An 18791-nucleotide genomic window follows, 5' to 3' on the forward strand; every position below is an offset into this window, starting at 1 on the left:
GTGCAACTTTGCTAAAACAATGTCGGACTCTGTAGTTTTCTCTGGTCCCCTCCCCAATCAGACCAGGAGTGACATGTTTAGCAGCATGTTCTCCTTAAATTGCTGGCTGTCTGAGTGGTGTCCCAGAAACGATGTGGGCTTCATAGATAATTGGCAAACCTTCTGGAGGAAACCTGGTCTTGTTAGGAGAGACGGCATCCATCCCACTTTGGATGGAGCAGCTCTCATTTCTAGAAATATGGACAAATTTATTAAACCCCCCAAAATATGACTATACAGAGTTGGGACCAGGAAGCAGAGTTGCAGTCTTACACGCCTCTCTGCAGCTTCTCTCCTCCTGCTACCCCCCAAAAAACCCATCTCCATAGAGACTGTGTCAGCTTCCAAAAAGACAAAAAACAAACTAAAAACCAGCAACAAACAACTTAAACATAAACAATCACAAAGAAAGAACAATACAGTATCCACATCAGAACCAAAGAGTAAAACAGTGAAATGTGGATTATTAAATATTAGGTCTCTCTCCTCCAAGTCTCTGTTAGTACATGACTTAATAATTGATCAACAAATTGATTTACTCTGCCTTACAGAAACCTGGTTGCAGCAGGATGATTATGTTAGTTTAAATGAATCAACACCCCCGAGTCATTCTAACTACCAGAAATCTCGAAGCACAGGCCGAGGGGGCGGTGTGGCAGCAATTTTTCACACCAGCCTATTAATTAATGAAAGACCAAGACAGACTTTTAATTCATTTGAAAGCCTGATGCTTAACATTGTCCACCCCAGCTGTAAAACTCAGAAACCAGTCTTACTTGTTATCATCTATCGTCCACCTGGGCCTTACACAGAGTTTCTGTCTGATTTCTCAGACTTTATATCTAATTTAGTTCTGAGCTCAGATAAAATAATTATTGTGGGTGATTTTAACATCCATGTAGATGCTAAAAATGACAGCCTCAACATGGCATTTAATCTGTTATTAGACTCAATTGGTTTCTCTCAAAATGTAAAAGAACCCACCCACCACTTTCAACCCCGGAGAGCAGCCAGTTGGCTTTTCTACCTTTAAAACCCTCCTACCAGCCAAATGGCTTTTAGCTAGGCTTTAGCTTCAGCCAAGTGGAAGCTAAATTGGCTAGTCATTCATATGTAAATTAGGTTGTTACCTGGGAATTCTGGAGGGAGGGGAGTGGGGGTGTGTGAATGAGGAGGTGGGGGAGCTGCTAAAAGCTGTGAACTTCCTTTTGTGTTCGTCTTGATGCATTCTCAATCATCCAGGGAAATAAATCTCCAAAAGTCACCAACTTGGAGTGTTTCAGTTTGTCTGTCTTTCTTGGGTCGGATCAAGAGTATACGTATCAATGTATTGCCAAGACTTCTATACCTTTTTCAAATGCTGCCTATTAACATTCCCAACTCTACATTTGATGATTTAGATAAACTTTTTTCCAAATTTACATGGCAAGGCAAGCGCCCAAGGATCAAGTTCCAAACATTAAAACTGTCAAAACTGCAGGGGGGATTGGCTGTTCCAAATCTGAAATATTATTTCAGATGAGATGAGACCCCTGACTGAATGGGTGCGGGATTTGTCTGAAACTCAGTGGCTAAACATTGACAAGACAATGTGCGAAAGATCATTGGAATCCCTGCTTTTTTCTAACATTTCAATTAAAAATTTGCATATGGGGGAATGGACGAGGGTCACACTATAGATTTGGCATAGAATCAAACAATCATTTGGTCTTCCAAAAGAAATTTCAATTTTTCCTCCCTGCAGGGTTTTTCTCCTATTGTGGAAGACTGGCTTCAGATCATGGTCAAATAGCGGGCTTTATAAACTATGTCATGTTGTGAGGAACGGGCACCTGAGCTCATTTGAACAGTTGAGAGGTCAGTTTTGGCTTCCTTCTTCTGACTTTTTTAGATTTCTGCAGCTAAGAAGCTTTTTGACCAGAGATGGGCAGTAACGCGTTACTTGTAACGCGTTACTGTAATCCGATTACTTTTTTCGAGTAACGAGTAAAGTAAGGGATTACTATTGCAAAAACAGTAATTAGATTACCGTTACTTTCCCGTAGGAACGCTGCGTTACTGCGTTACTAAAACCGTGATTTTTTTTGCGAGAATGTCTCATGACAGTGACGTAAGCGAGTGCGACGTTTGTGACAACAGCTGTGTGCAGATCAACAGTGGATCATATATCGATTGTGGGAGAGAGTATGAGCGTGCAGCGTTTAAAGCGTGGAAGTACTGACCTTACTTTGAGTTTGATTCCATAAAAAGTGACAAAAACATTAGTGTCCATCGTGCGTGGGAAGAAAACTTCTTTTTACAGCGAAAAAACCCCCTAAACTTCCAAGCAAGCACCGAGTAGCTACGACGTAATGGGAAACTCACAGAGCTGCCATATCCTTCCACTGACTGCTGCGGCACACCTGCACCAGGGTAAACCTCCGCCTGCCCAGCTCCTGCTTTACAGGTGAAAATAGAGCAACAGGACCACTGAGTCTTTGACTTTATTTATTTTCTGCTGTGTTTTACTTGCATCTATTTGAAAGAGTGAGTGTAAACACAAAAGATATTTTATTTTATGTGCAGGAATGTGCAGAAAATAGGTTTAAATATTAAACAAATTTCTTCCAGTCAGAGAATGTTGCATATAATTACATTTTTGCTTGATGCATAAAGTTAAAAGATTAAAACTGATAAAACAAGTTTTAAAAAGAGACTTTTCCATTTGATTACATTTTGTATGATGGATTATGCAGAAAAAGTAGAATTGGGCTGAAAGATCTATCGCTTTATCACCTATTCAGGTTGTAAATCGTGTTTTTAAAAGTAACTAAGTAACTAAGTAACTAAGTAATTAATTACTTTTGAAAAATAAGTAATCAGTAAAGTAACGGGATTACTTTTTTGGGGAAGTAATCAGTAATTAGTTACTGATTACTTTTTTCAAGTAACTTGACCAACACTGTTTTTGACAAAACATAAAGAATGGAGGCAAGTTTTGGAGCCCTCACCCATTGAGGAAATATTTCTAAAAATATTTCAAAGTCATTCCTCCCCAAAATTAATCAGTAATTTTTATAACGCATTTATGAGTTTCAATGCAAATGCAACTTTGGATATTAAGCCAAGGTGGGAAGCTGAGACTGGCACTCAAATCTCAGAGGACACCTGGGAAGAGGTGTTCGGTGAAGCCCATCTGGTGACTAATTCTGGGCTGTGGAGAGAATTTAAATGGAAGGTGGTCATGAGATATTTAAGAACCCCAGAGATAATGGCCAAAATGAAGCCCACAAATCCTGACACCTGCTGGCAAAATTGTGGTACTTATTTAGGAACCCATTCACATATATTCTGGTCATGCCCAAAACTCTGCTCAAATTGCAATGACATATTTAAAGTTCTCAATACAGTTTTCCAGCAACCGTTAACAAAAGACCAACAGCTAGCCATTTTTGGAGTATTACCAAATGGTTTTGCGGGAAACAATAAGAAGTACCTCTTAAGAATCTTGCTTACAGCAGCACTAAAGTGTATTACTGTTAAATGGCTGAATCTTGACCCACCTTCATATATAATATGTGGCTTGATAAAGCAAGAGAAATTTACCGGATGGAGGAAATAACATACGCTCTGCGGATTCAGAGAGAATTGTTTACTGAGCGTTGGCGACCCATACATGCTTTACTGTTTCAATAATTTAGCATAGGTCTGTTTCGTTTTCTTCATTTATGGCTAAGTTTGTCACATGTTATTTAATATTACATAAAGTTTTTGTTTTTGTTATGTTTTGTTTTTGTCTGTTTGTTTATTCGCTTACTTGGGTTTTGTTTTGCTTCCCAGTTTTGTTTCGTGCTTCCTAATTGCAGTTCTTATTTTAATCTACATTTCTGCATTGCGGTTCCTGTAACTGTCCTACTTGTGAACATTGACAAGTACAAGTTGCAATGTTGTAAATTATAATAAAAATTGAGTTTAAAAAAAAGATCTGAAAATGTTGTGTAACACTACAACCTAAAACGACAAATAGATTGCGTTGGCCTGTACAGGAGATAAAGGAAAAAACAACAGCTGTGAAATGGAATAGTCCAAATCACCAAAGTAAACTGGAGCTGGGCTTGTTGCAGGATCTGAAGTTTCTAAACATTTTGTGAGTGTATGCACTCACACTTAGGACCATATAATAATAAATATGTCCGTGATGAAAGCTGGTCAGCACGCTAACGTCCTTACTCCACTCTGTATGCTCGTATGGGTCTGATCCTTTCACTCCTTAGATTTTTTTCGTCGTCCTTTTTTTTTTTTTTGCCTTTTTGTCAAGTCTGTCTTTGTACAGACTTGACAAAAAGTGTTCTCAGTCGTTTTGTACATAACTGTTTTTGGGGCAAACCCAGGACATGGTCTAGAGATTATGTATCTCGGCTGGTCTGGGAATGCCTTGGTGTTCCCCTGAACAAGAAGGAGGAAGTGACTGGGGAGAGGGAGGTCTGGGCTTCTCTTTTTAGGGTCCTGCCCCTGTGGCCTGGCTCCGCATGAGCGAATGACGATGGATGGCTGGATGGAAAAGAAAAAATTACAAAATAATGCAAGAGTACATCCAGGCATAGTAAACAGTAAACTTGATGCTGTCTTCAATTGGGACTGCACTTGGTTGTAACTAACATTTCAAAACACATTGACAAACACCCCCATAGAAGTATAATGTAGATTTCTCCAAATAGAACTAAACTCCCTTTTTTTTATTGTTCCAGAGTTAACTTTCATGGCATTTATTTGACCATAATGATGAACCAAAATGTTTTTATATAATATCAAATGTAATTGATATAATAATTAATTATAAATTAATTATCTCTTCAGATTGAGTGGCTGTAACCTTTCAGAGAGAAGCTGTGTAGCACTGTCCTCAGTTCTCAGTTCTCAGTCCTCTAGTTTAAGAGAACTGAACCTTAGTAACAACAACCTGCAGGATTCAGGAGTGAAGCTTCTGTCCATTGGACTGGAGAATCCACATTGTAAACTGGAAACTCTCAGGTAACAGTTTTTCATCAATTCACAAAATTATTAAGAATTGTAGCAAATTCCATTCCATACCTTTGCTTTTTTAGTTTCACTTTTTACTGTTTCAGTTTAAGCCACAGGATAATGCTCAGTTTCTGACACGTTTAAGAGCAATAAGGATTTTAGCTAGTCATGAAGTAAAATTAAATATTGGGTCATTCCATCTCAAAGCATCATGTGTCTTCTACTCAGCCATCACACTTTTCTATGGTAAAAAGTTTGAACATATTTAATGATTTCTCAGACATTTTAGCATCAGATATCAAATTATTTTCAAGATGTGTACTCTTCAGAAATGGTCTGTCAACCCATATCTAGGCTTTTTTTTTTACACAGTGAAATTTGCAGCAATGTTTGAAAATGAAGAAAAGGTAAAAGACTGAAATTTGCAGTGGTCCTTGTTACAATCAATGAATTAGGATATGTAACTTGGACAGACTCACAGGGTTCCATTCTAGGACCAATTCTGTTTACATTATACATGCACTGGCTAGGCAGCATAATTGGAGCGCATAGAATAAATTTTCTTTGCAAGACAGATGATATCCAGCTTTATTTATCCATTTATCCAGATGACATATGCCATTAAAAAAACAGCAGTGGTGTCTTGAAAACCTGAATGACTTCTAATATCCTGCGGAACAGAAAATGTATTTGCTTTATTTTTGTCACCTTGAATTTTATGTTGCACAATATTCTGCGTGCTTTATTTTGCAATTGGTTGCTGTTGTTTAGGAAGTAAGAGCATGTCATCTGCTAATTGAAAGATTTTTGTTTCAATTCCTGGCTACATCCCAACTTCACTAATTCATTTAGGCCTGTTGCTTTAACATCTATAGTGATAAAGTCCTCTGAAAAGATCATATGGAAGAAATACTGCAGCAGGTAGAAAAGCTTACTGAACCACTGCAATTTGCACAATTTGCACACGGGCCTTGTAGGGACATTGAAGAGGACCCTACAAGGCCTGTGTGCATCATTACTTTATTACATTTCCTATATCGTCATCTGGATAAGACCAGAGAATGTGTTTTGCTACTATTTATAGACTTTTCTTCAAGTTTTAATATATCCAGGTACATCTTTTCATTGACAAGCTTCTTAACCAGTTTAAACTTGATTTTAATCTTGTTGGTTGGTTTTTCATCAGTTCAGTTTCATATAGCATAAGGCAATAAGGATTCCAGCCAGTCTTGAAAGAAAATTTTATATTAGCTAATCAAGTAACTCCTCACCACACCATTAATACATTTCAACACTAGAGGTTTTGTCTTTTTTTTTTGTCTTTCAGATTGAATGGCTGCAACCTCTCAGACAGAAGCTGTGAATGTCTGTCTTCAGTTCTCATCTCCCAACCCTCTAGTCTGAGAGACCTGGGCCTGAATGACAATGACTTGCATGATTCAGGTGTGAATCTTCTGTCTGCTGGAGTGAAGAGTCCTTTCTGTAAACTGGAAACTCTCAGGTCAGAATTGACTCCACTAATGAACATTCAAAATCTGAATTACATCAGTAAATAAACACCTTACTCAAGTAGAACTTCTCAAATTACCTTTTAACTAATTCGAATGGTTCTGTAAACTGCCATGTTAATATATATGTTAGTCTCACATATGCTAGACTGGATATTTTAGGTTTCATCCCAAAGTATCACACAGATGGTATTTGAACCATAGTAGAATTCAATTAAATTGAATTCAGTTTTATTTATATAGCGCCAAATCACAACAAAAGTTGCCTCAAGGTGCTTTATACTGTAACGTAAAGACTTTACAGTAATACAAAGGAGACAGAGAAATCCCACCATTCATATGACCCACTATGAGCAAGCTTAATATCAAAAGTGGAAAACTCCCTTTTAACTGGAAGAAACCTCCAGCAGAGCCATTCTCTAGTAGACACAGCCATCCACTATGAGTGCTTTAGGGGTTAGGACATGAAGACAGGACAAAGCAGAGATGAGATGCTGAGACCACCCAAGTGGAAGCCTTCTGCCACTTAGTTACACTTAGAAATTCTTTCCCAAAAAATTATGAATAGAATCAATGACAAAAGACACCCCTGGCGGAGTCCAACACCCACTGGGAAGGAGTCCAACTTACTGCTGGCAATGCAGATGAAGCTCTTAAAATAGTTGTATAAGACCAAATGGCTTGTATCAGGGGGTCAGAAAGCCCATACTTCTGAAGCACACAGAATACTCTGAGGGACATGGTTGATTCCTTTCTCCAAGTCAGGAAAAAAATGTAGGCTGGTTGGGCAAACTCCAATGTACCCTTAAACATCCTTGGGAGGGTAGCTGATGCAGTGTTCCTCGACCTGTATTTGGTGCACACCCTCCAGTCCCCTTCTTGAAGATGGGAACCACAACCCCAGTTTGCTAATCCAGTGGTCCCACCCCAGATCCCCACGTAACATTGTACAGGTATATCAACCAAGACAGTTCTACAACATCCAGACCCCTCAGGAACTCAGGGTAAACCTTGTCGGCCCCAGACTATGCTATTGCAGACACGTCCGTGTGATTAAGGAGGTCCTCAAAGTATTCATTCCTCCACCTGACATTATACTCAGTTGAAGTCAGAAGTGCTCCACCCATGCTCTGCACACTGCAAGGACTCCTTCTTCACCAGTGTCCACCACCTGGTTTGGGGTTTACCACCATGACAAGCACCAACCTCAGCATTGAAAGTGCTGAACATGGTCCATTCGCTTCAATATCCCCAGTCTCCCTCAAAATGCTGCCAAAGCCCTGCTGAAGGTGGGAGATGAAGATTTCATGGACCAGGGCCATTGCTAAGAATTTTAGCAATGGCCCTGGTCCATGAAATCACCCTCACTTTATGTTTAGGTGTGTCAGATCTGTCCAGCATTATTTTCTGCCACCTGATCCAGTTCACCACCAGCTGGTGATTAACAACTCAAAATGACTCAGCCCCTCTCTTTGCCCAAATGTCCAGAACATACACCCACAGATCAGATGGTACAATAAAAAAATGTATCACTGACTTGTGGCCGATGTTGTACTGGAGGCACAAACCCCCATCTTTTAACATGGTGTTCATTATGGACAAACTTTTGTATTCACAGAAGTCCAGTAACAGAACACTGCTTTGATTCAGGTCAGGCAGCCTTGATCACACCCCTCCAGGTCTCATTGTTTTTGCCCCATCATCATTGAAGTCTCCCAGTAAGACCAAAGAGTCCCCAGGTGGAGTGGCTTCAAGAATCCCCCCACAGGGGCTCCAAGAAGTCTGGATACTCTGAAATCTTGTTTGGCACATAAGGGCAGATAGCAGTCAGGACCCATGGGTCTGCTGGTCTGGTTCCAGAGCCCACATTGTGTGTTGAGGTGAGCCAGAGTATATCTACCTCTGGCCTCACACAGTCCTTCCCCACCAGACACACAACCCCCTCCACCAGGTGGAAATTCTCAGGGGTGGAATTCCTCGGTTTAACCTCACCAATATGCTTCAGGAAGACTCGTTAAAAATCCTCATAAACCTCGACAGAAAACCTGCTTTTTCTCTGTGTAAGCCTGGTTGCGATTGTTGTTTCAGCTGGTCTCATGTTGTTTCAGCTGGTCTCATGTTGGTAGTTGGTAGTCTTCACAATGATAAACAGTGTTTTTATTAGTATTTTGAATTGTATTAACAGACTGATACAGGGTAGATAGTGCATTCTCATGCACCTTCAGTGAAGGGTTCACAGATGGACTTGTTGTGTCTGCAGTCTGTCAGGATGTGTGATTGCAGAAGACAGTTGTACATCTCTGGCCTCAGCTCTTAACTCCAACCCATCCCACCTGAGAGAGCTGGACCTGAGCTACAATCATCCAGGACAGTCAGGGATTAAGCTGCTGTTGGCTGGACTGAAGGATCCACAGTGGAGGCTGGAGATTCTCAGGTATGGAGAAAATGTCTGAAAGAGGGGGAAGAGCTGGAAACATTTCCTGTGTCTTTCACTCCCTTCCGGGTTTTTTCATGCAGATGTGACATGAATAATCAGACATGGAGGAATATTTTCCTTTTTCCAAGAAGAACTTCTTGTTTGTTTTATGTAGATGTGAAACAAACAAATAGAGATGCAGAAACATTTTCCATAAACTATATCAAGAGATATTCTTGCAGGAGGACAAGAAGAATAAATTCTTCAGAAGCAATAATTAAAACTGTCTGATTCTCCTCAATTAGTCATCACGTTGAGAACCTATTGTATGTTTAACTGTACAGAAGAAAAAAACCTTTAATATCTGTAAATTGAAGGCAAAGAACATATTATGTAACCTATCTTAACAGAGAGACTGGAATCTTGTGTATAAAAGAGGAATGGTCACAGCTGGAATATAGACATAGCTAAGTCCAGTGAAGTGGTCTGCTTTAAACTAGATAAAAAACAATAATGGTCTTAAAAATATATATATATTTAAAATAAAATAATTAAACATACCAACAGAAAATGCATTTAGCTACATTCTGGACTCTGTTTCCAGATTGCCGTAGCTAGCAAGCTGATTGGAGACTGTAACATGCCAATCAAAGTTTTTGCATCCAAGTCTGTGATTGGTTGGTTTTATAATCATAATCATAATCAGAATACTTTATTGATCCCTAGTTGAAATTATTTTTGGTTACAGTGCTCCAGTATAAACAAACAGTAACAAAGACAGTAAACTAAGTAAGAATAGCACAATATATACATGCATATATATACATAAAAGTCACTTATTAATAAATAGCTAAAAAAGGAAGAACATGTGCAAAAAGGGTGTAGCTATTGCAGTAAACAGTGTGTTAAGTGGATGAGTTGTACAGGGAGATGGCCACAGGCAGGAAAGATTTCCTGTGCCGTTCAGTGGTGCTTTTCGGTAATCTCAGTCTCTCACTGAACGAGCTCCTGTGACTGACCAGCATGTCATGGAGTGGGTGGGAGGTGTTATCGGCCACAACAGAATCATAGAAAATCCTCAGCATTTTCTGGCAGATGTTGAAGGACCTCACCTCAAAAAATAGAGATGACTCTGGCCCTTCCTGTAAAGTGCTGTGGTGTTTTTAGCCCAGTCCAGTTTATTGTCAATGTGTACTCCAAGGTATTTATAGTCCTCCACAATGTCAACACTGACCCCCTGGATTGAAACAGGGGTCAAGTGTTTCCTGGTCTTCCTGAAGTCCACGATCAGTTCCTTGGTCTTTGCCACGTTGAGCTGCAGATGATTCTGCTCACACCACGTGACAAAGGAGTCGACCACAGCCCGGTACTCTGTCTCATCATCCCTGCTGATGCATCCAACCACCGCAGAGTCATCAGAAAACTTCTGAAGATGGCAGGTCTCTGTGCAGTGGCTGAAGTCTGTGGTGTAGAGGGTGAAGAGGAAGGGGGAGAGGACAGTCCCCTGTGGTGCCCCTGTGTTGCTGATCACCTTGTCAGACACACACTGTGGGAGACGTACATATTGTGGTCTTCCTGTCAGGTAATCAACAATCCAGGACACCAGAGAAGCATCCACCTGCATCGCTGCTAACTTATCACCCAGGAGGGTCGGCCTGATGGTGTTGAAAGCACTGGAAGAGTCAAAAAACATGACCCTCACAGTGCTCGCCAGCTGGTCCAGATGGGTGTAGACACGATTGAGCAGGTAGATGATGGCGTCCTCAGTTCCGAGACGAGGCTGATAAGCGAACTGAAGGGGATCCAGATGTGGTCTTACTATGGGTCGCAGCTGGTCCAGGATGAGCCTTTCCAGGGTCTTCATGATGTGGAAGGTCAGTGCCACGGGCCTGTAATCCTGGGGGCCACTGGGACGTGGCGTCTTTGGTACAGGGACGAGGCATGATGTCTTCCACAGCACTGGGACCCTCTGCAGACTCAGACTCAGCATGAACAGCTTATGAAAGTCTCCACACAGCTGGGGGGCACAGGCCTTAAGGACGCGGGGAGTCACGGGGTGGCTGTAGCTCAGGTGGCAGAGCAGGTCAGCCACTAATCAGAAGGTCGGTGGTTCGATCCCAGGCTGCATCCTGGCTGCATGCCAAATATCCTTGGGCAAGATACTAACCCCATGTTTGCCTACTGGTGGTGGTCAGAGGGCCCGGTGGCGCCTGTTTCCGGCAGCCTCGCCTCTGTCAGTGCGCCCCAGGGTGGCTGTGGCTACAATGTAGCTTGCTATCGCCAGTGTGTGAATGTGTGTGTGAATGGGTGAATGACTGAATGTAGTGTAAAGCGCTTTGGGGTCCTATGGACTAGAAAAGCGCTATACAAATGCAGGCCATTTACCATTTACCATTTACTCCATCTGGTCCAGCAGACTTGCCTAAGTGGAGTCTCCTCATTTGCATCCGAACCTGGTATTGAGTGAAGGTGATGGGTGGGGGAGGGGTGTCAGGACTGTCACAGGAGGCAACAGTGCTATAGGGCTTTGAAGTTGATGTCACGCCGCAATGTATTGTGGGAGCGCGGCGTCATTTTCTGGGTCCACAAATCAAAACAAACACACTGTGTTGGAACGATGATGACAAGAAACATGCTTAAAAGCAGCTCAAAAGAAAACGGACGGTATAGAGACCGATTGCGTCCAGAGGCAAAGCAGCAGTACTTGAAAAAAATAGAGTGCATCACAAATATGGACCCATATGAAATACTTCAGTGGAGTAAAGACCCAGACGACTTACTGCCACTGTCCTACCCCGATATCTTCACGTATCTTGTTAACCCTAACCCTCACGTTCGGATTTCTGAGTGCCCCATGTGAAACGTTGGTACCCAGTCTGGATTTGTTTGATCCATTTCATAGGCAGACTTCCCTACAGTTGTGCGAAAGAATTAGCGAATTGTTACATAGCACGTATGTCTGCACAGTCACTCAATTATATGTTTGTTGGCAATTTCTACAACCTCCGAGAGCCCCAACGATAATATTATTAAGCTATAAAGAGTGATATGAACATATATAGAACTTACCAGAGTGAAAATGTCTGGAGAACACCAACAGATATCAGGAGATGGAAGCGAACTGGATATCAGCTCGTCTCACGGCTGCTATCCAGGCAAGACGCCTTCGTTTTGTAAGGTCCGCCATATAAGCTCCCTCATGTTGCTTTAAGGTTGGGAAAGAATAAAAAGACAAACCCTTTTTAAGCTTATTCCCGTGTCGGTCGTGCGATCAAACGTTGCAGCCGACCACACAGCAAGGACGAACAATGCCTTTTTTGCTTGCGCTTTGTTTGGACCTGGAAAATGGCGCATCGGGCCAAAATCCTTTCCACGCCAACTCCTGTGACATCACGCTCCAAAGCCCTATTTGAAGAGAGAGGCTGGCACAGCGATGTGGCTCTGGATTCCAGGCTGACTACAGGTGAGGTTGTGGGGGTGTGAGCAGACACTGCAGTGTTGAATCTTTTGAAAAACAGATTCAACTTGTTAGCTCTATTCTCACCTCCCTCAGCTCCCCTGGTGTTGGTTGGCCTGAATCCAGTGATGGTCTTCATGCCCCTCCACACCTCTCTCATGCTGTTCTGCTGGAGTTTCCACTCCAGCTTCCTCCTGTAATTGTCCTTAGCCTCTCTGATCTTGTCCTTTAGTAACAAGAAGTTTGTTTACATGGGCAGATTGGCACATAAGCACAGAAAAGAGATGTGTAAAAGCAAAAGACATTGTTCATTCTCGAGTGAGTGAATGAGTGAGTGAGTAAGTTGGGGTGGTGTGTAAGGGGATGTTTTCTGTCTGATGGATAGTCTGGATACATTCAATTCCTATGTTGGTCACTTTTGAGTGGGAACATGTCCTTTAAAGCACATATTAAAAAAAAATGTAATACTGCTTCCTTCGATTTGTGCTTCTATTTGTGCAATATCTCTAAAATTAGAAACCTTATGTCTTAGAGTGATGCTGAAAAACTAGTTCATGCATGTATTACTTCTAGGCAGGACTACTGTAATTCGTTATTGTCAGGGTGTCCTATAAACTCACTGAAAAGCCTTTTGCTTCCCTTAATCAATTCTCCATTTTGAAATACTGCTTCAACGTGTTGAATAATCAAGACCCATCTTATCTTAATTTTTTTCAATTCAATTTTATTTATACAGCACCAAATCACAACAACAGTCGCCTCAAGGCGCTTTATATTGTACGGTAGATTGTACAATAATAGATCCAGAGAAAAATCCAACAATCATTTGACCCCCTATGAGCAAGCACTTTGGTGACAGTGGGAAGGAAAAACTCCCTTTTAACAGGAAGAAACCTCCAGCAGAGCCAGGCTCAGGGAGGGGCGGCCATCTGGTGATGCAGGGGGTTTCCTCTTGTTAGAAGGGAGTTTTTCCTTCCCACTGTTGCCAAAGCACTTCCTCATAGGGGTCTTTCACCTGATAAATCCTTCAAATCCTACATATACATAGAAAAACTGAATACCTTTAAAATGAAAAAGAATATCGCTACTAAAATATAAAAAACATTATCTTCAAGTTAAAAACATTTTAAGACTCAAAGTTTAAAGTCTTCTAAAGCCATTGGAAAATAACTTTTAAAGTTTTAATCAGTCATATTTCATTTAATACAGTGGTGTGCTGACAGATCCAGGATCAGTCCAAATCATCAGCAGTTTGATCCATGTATAGATTGAAGTATATTTGTGAAAATGTTGGACTGTTCCTTTATCAGTGTCTAACATTGTGTGAATGAGAGCCATGTAATGTCCATGTGTGCATGCTGAAAGAGACTGTGCTGCTCTGACCCCCCTCCTCCTTTCAGGGTGGAGCCTGCTGGAGTCCGATGGTTGAGACCAGGTCTGAGGAAGTGTAAGTGTGTTTTTAATGGGATTCATAAAAATGAAGCAGCACACATTCAACCATCTTCAAACTGTCACATCACTCATTCACATCTCTGATGTCAGGAGTCATCATCAAAGTGTCAATCAATGAACAGATGATGGATCAATAACTGCAGCTGGATTGTGTTTGTTCTCTCCATCAGATTCCTGTCAACTCACAATCGACAAAAACACAGTTCACACAAACCTCCAACTGTCTGACAACAACAGGAAGGTGACACATGTGAAGGAGGTTCAGTCATATCCTGATCATCCAGACAGATTTGATGTTTGTCAACTGCTGTTTAGAAATGGTCTGACTGGTCGCTGTTACTGGGAGGTCGAGTGGAGAGGAGACGTTTGTATATCAGTGAGTTACAGAAATATTGGAAGGAAAGGAGGAAGTGATAATTGTGTGTTTGGAGGAAATGATCAGTCCTGGAGTCTGATATGCACTGATGACGGTCCTCATTCTGTCTATCACAATGACAGAGAAACACCCATCTCCTCCTCCTCTTCGTCTGTCTCTAACAGAGTAGCAGTGTATGTGGACTGTCCTGCTGGCACTCTGTCCTTCTACAGAGTCTCCTCTGACACTCTGATCCACCTCCACACCTTCAATACCACTTTCAATGAAACTCTTTATCCTGGATTTTTGGTGGAATCTGGTTCGTCAGTGACTCTGTGCTGAGTTGAGTGTAAAGAGCATCTTTCTGTTAGAGAAATAATCTGACTGTTGAACAGATAGTTTACTCAGAAACACATTTCCAGATTAATGGATTCAAACAGTTGATGTTTAAACTGTTCTAAATGATTCTTTGTAAATCCCCAAAAGTTGATTTTGTTCATCTGGACGTAGCGTTTTTAGTGTGAAAAACGTTTCGTCACTCATCCAAGTGACTTCTTCAGTCTCATCTGACTACAGGTTTCCCCAATCTTATAAACAGTACATTTGCATATTAACTGAAACTAGCACCACTGAACGAACAATGTGCTGTGATGTCAGTTCCTTGATCTTTAATATGCACATAATAACCACTGATCAAAGCTCATTGATCAACAACCACTGATCAATGACCATGAGTACCATTCACAGAGAGTTGGGGAATGGCTACAATCACAGCACTGTAAGGTGGCGAAACATGTACCTTTAGGCCCCGTTCTCGATTCAGAGATGGTCTCTCCCTTTTAACGTAAATGGCCTTCTTAACTCCCCGCTCAAACCAGCGTTCCTCCATGTCCAGGATGTGTACATCCTCATTATTGAAAGACTGTCCACTGGCCTGTAGGTGTAAATAGACTGTGGAGTCTTGACCTGACGAGGTGGCTCTTCTGTATTGTGGTCTAAGGAGCTTGGAAAGAAAAGCGTCTGGAATTCTTTAAGTTGCTTGAAGACATTTTACCTCTCATCTGAGAAGCTTCTTCAGTTCTAGGGTCAAATGGTGGAGAGTCCCAGATATAAGCTCTGTGGGAGTGTTCCCCCCAGAGAGGGACAATGGACCCCCTAATGATCCTCTACCTAATCACATAAGCCAAGGTGTGAAAATGGGTGTAGGTCACAATCAGCCAAGGGTTCGGGTGAGATCATTCTATATTGTGCCACCCTCTTAGCCAGAGTTTAAGAGGAAACATTAAATACCGACACATCAGCTTTTTACCCAATTACTCATGGAAATCTCACAGTCTAAGAAGGCTAACCTGTCACTTTTCAAATCCTCCCTGGTGAATTTGATGTGTCGTCTACGGAGTTTATGTGATCCGTGAATTGTGGGACATCCTGAGATTTGATTTTCACCCAGGTGTTAAACATACCTGAACCAATGACTTGGTGGTGTTCCAGGGTTGGATAACAAAGCCCTCTGTTCCACTTCCTCAATGTACAAATTGGCCACAATGGGTGAATCTGGGGAGCCCATGGCAGATGAACAGAATCCAATTTTGGGGTTTTATTTACCTGGATGAAGGAAGCATCAAGACGATTCCTTGTAAACTTCTTCCTCTTCAGTCCTTTAAAGATGGAAGCTACCATTATTCCAGGACCACATGTTGTTTTTCTGTCTTTTTACACTCAAAGCTTCACAGTATCTTGTGTTTTTCTGAAGCTCAGTTCACAACCAGCTCCTCGGCATTTTCAACAAGTCTGAGCTCATTAAAATGAATCCAAATGTTTGATTTCTTTTTCTTAATGGGATGTTTCCAAGCTCCCCATGCTCTTACTGTTTCACTCATTGTTGGAAGCTCATCATCTGAAAATGTTTCAGCCAAATAAGTTGAATATATTGGCTCAATAGTTTTGAATGCAGTTCTAAGCAGAATCTGATTGTATTGAGTGATCATAGTGCATGCGGCTTATCTAGTAAACAGCAAAGGCTTCAATCCTCATTTGAAACTTGTGTTGTGTTTTTTCCCATCTTGAACAAGAACATGGTGCAGGTTGTTGGTAACAGCTTGGTTATCAGACTCAGAAACATGTAAAAACATGTGTATAGCACTGCTTTTGTTGTGTATCACTTTAGTTTGTATGAAATATGAAAACTATCAAAAAGTGTCCTGGTGAATAATCTGCTGGAATTTGGTGACAGACATTCAATTTGCTTTGATGTAAAACTTTAAGATGCTGTTTCATTGTTATGATTTCTGCTCTGAATTTTATAAAACACTGCATCAAAAACAATAAGAAAGTAATGTCAAATTGAACTTTACATGAAGATGACAATATGCAAACATTTTTTAAAGAATTCACAGTGTGACCATTTCTCTTTGACGTTTTTGACATTCTCTTAATTTTGTTTTTTGTTGACGTGGCTGGGCAAAAGTAATATTATGCTTTCATCTTTACATAATCATCTCTTACATATATTTTTAATAACATACTTATATAAAATAATAATACATTTTATTTGAGGGTCACCTTACAGAGAGAAAAGATATCAGTAAAAAAAGTTAAAATACAAAAAACAACAAATGACAACAAAATACAAATACACAAGATTTGACAACAAGTAAGATCTGTATTAAAGCGAGTAAGCCAATTTAAACAAGTAGGTTTTGAGCTGTGACATAAGTAAGAGAAGGAAATGTATATTTCTTAAGACTGAATGAAGTGAGTTCCAGAGCCGAGGAGCAGAGCAACTGAAAGCTCTGTTCCCTTTAGTGACAAGACAATCAGAAGAAACAACAAGATGAGTGGCAGATGAAGATCTGAGAGAGCAGGAAACTGGTGATATGAAGCACATCACAGAGATAGGGAGGGGCAAAGTTATGGATGCACTTAAACATGAGAACTAAGATTTTAAAGTTTAATTTCTTCTATGGGCAACTAGAAGAAGAATTGGGGTTATATGGTCTCTTAAGGGAGTACGAGTTATGACCCGAGCTGCAGAATTCTTAAGAGTTGAAGTTTAAGTTCATGGAGGGACTTGTTGGGGAGACCAAAAAACAGGGAGTTGCAATAATCGATTTGGGAATTAATAAGACTATAGGGCTTTGGAGTTGACGTAACGCTGCAGTGCATTGTGGGATTGCGGCACCATCTTAGAAGGCCACGAATCAAAACAAACACACTGTGTTGGAAGGACAACTGCCAGAACCATGCTTAAAATCAGCTCAAAAGTCAAAGGACTGTATTGAGACCTTATCTGCTTAGTAATTTTATTAAAAACTTTTAGATACCTTTTTTCATAGTCTAATCTTCAAGGTGCTTCACCCGAAGAACACTCTCTGTGTAATCGGTACCTAATTTATAGCCAAAGTATTCACTCACTGTGTCTTTACTGTTTCGTTAGCTTAGCTTAGCTCATAGCCAACTCACTAGCAGGATGACTAGCAGCTGTTCCCCGGCAGACCAGAAGCAGCTGGGAAAAGAGGGCGGCTGGGTGACGGTGAGGAGGAAGCATAGTCCTTTTTTTTTTTTTTTTTTTTTTTTTTTTTTTTCTAAATGACATCAGAAACAGCAGTATGCGACATTACGTGATGGCAGAGCTTCAGTTCATCCTTTGTCTTTTTTTTTTTTTTTTTTTTTTAATAAATAGGACAGGGGGAATGAATGAGAGAGAGAGGGGGAGAGAAAGAAAGAAAACCAAAGGGGAGAAGAGACGGTGAGAAGGGGGGGGAAGAGAGAGAAAAAATAGAAAAAAAAAACTCCTGGGTCACCTGTATGGAGAAAAAAAAAACAAACAAACAAACAAAAACAAACAGAGGAGACAGCAAACAACAAAGAGCAACATAATAATAGAGAAAACAAAGCACCATCACAATAAACTAGCTAGTCATAGATATCAGTATTTACTAAGTAATAAACGATATTGTGCAGCATGCAAGATAGACAGCGCACAGTGTGCTTTGAGGCAGCAGCCAAGAAAGCTTTAGTCCGCGTCTGTGAATACCCATGTGTGCATACCTGTGTGGATCAGCATGCTTGCATTCCAAAGGTTTCTCCATGTAATGATCTGCTAGGGAGTGTGGGGGGGCCACAGCCCCGTCCTCCAGGGTGTGAAGCGGGTATGGAGGAGATCAAAACTCCAGACATCCAGAGGCCCCCAGAACACAAGAGACCATGGAAGACCAACAGAGGGGCAGCCGCGCCACTGTCCCAGTAAGAGCTGAGGAGAGTCCCAGATGAGGGCTCGCCCAGCAGCCGCGGAGCAGAAGTCAGGGGGAGTTGCAGTGACGCGCCCGTGAGCTCCGCCGGCCCCCAGCTGCGCCTGAGTGACCGAGCCCTAGGCCGAGAGGCCGGGGGCACCCCACCTCCAAAGGGGCCCGAGCGAGCCCCAGGCCCCAGGCCCCGACAAGCGGCCGCCAAGGAGTGAGCCGGTGTGTACCCGGACGCCCACCCCCAGACACAAAGAACCACCAACACACCGACACCTGAGGGAGTCCGCCACCGGCAGGGGAAGTGGTGGTGGGTGGAGAT

The 18791-nt window shown here is 41.5% G+C and overlaps 1 protein-coding gene across 1 annotated transcript in view; it reads left to right on the forward strand.

The window, feature by feature from the left end:
- Positions 1–17775, forward strand: part of LOC146672971 (uncharacterized) — a 38756-nt gene extending 20981 nt beyond the window's left edge. Inside the window, exons 12-16 of the mRNA XM_085401369.1 lie at positions 4876–5049; positions 6368–6541; positions 8809–8982; positions 13822–13868; positions 14044–17775. Of these exons, the coding sequence (XP_085257495.1) occupies positions 4876–5049; positions 6368–6541; positions 8809–8982; positions 13822–13868; positions 14044–14570 (1096 nt within the window). The 3' untranslated portion in view covers positions 14571–17775. The remainder of the gene's footprint in view (positions 1–4875; positions 5050–6367; positions 6542–8808; positions 8983–13821; positions 13869–14043) is intronic.
- The last annotated feature ends 1016 nt before the right edge of the window (positions 17776–18791 follow it).

Source organism: Rhamphochromis longiceps, linkage group LG3, assembly GCF_057381845.1.
Source record: "Rhamphochromis longiceps isolate RC_006_pf linkage group LG3, R_longiceps_female_GT1.1, whole genome shotgun sequence".
NCBI classification, from domain to species: domain Eukaryota; kingdom Metazoa; phylum Chordata; class Actinopteri; order Cichliformes; family Cichlidae; genus Rhamphochromis; species Rhamphochromis longiceps.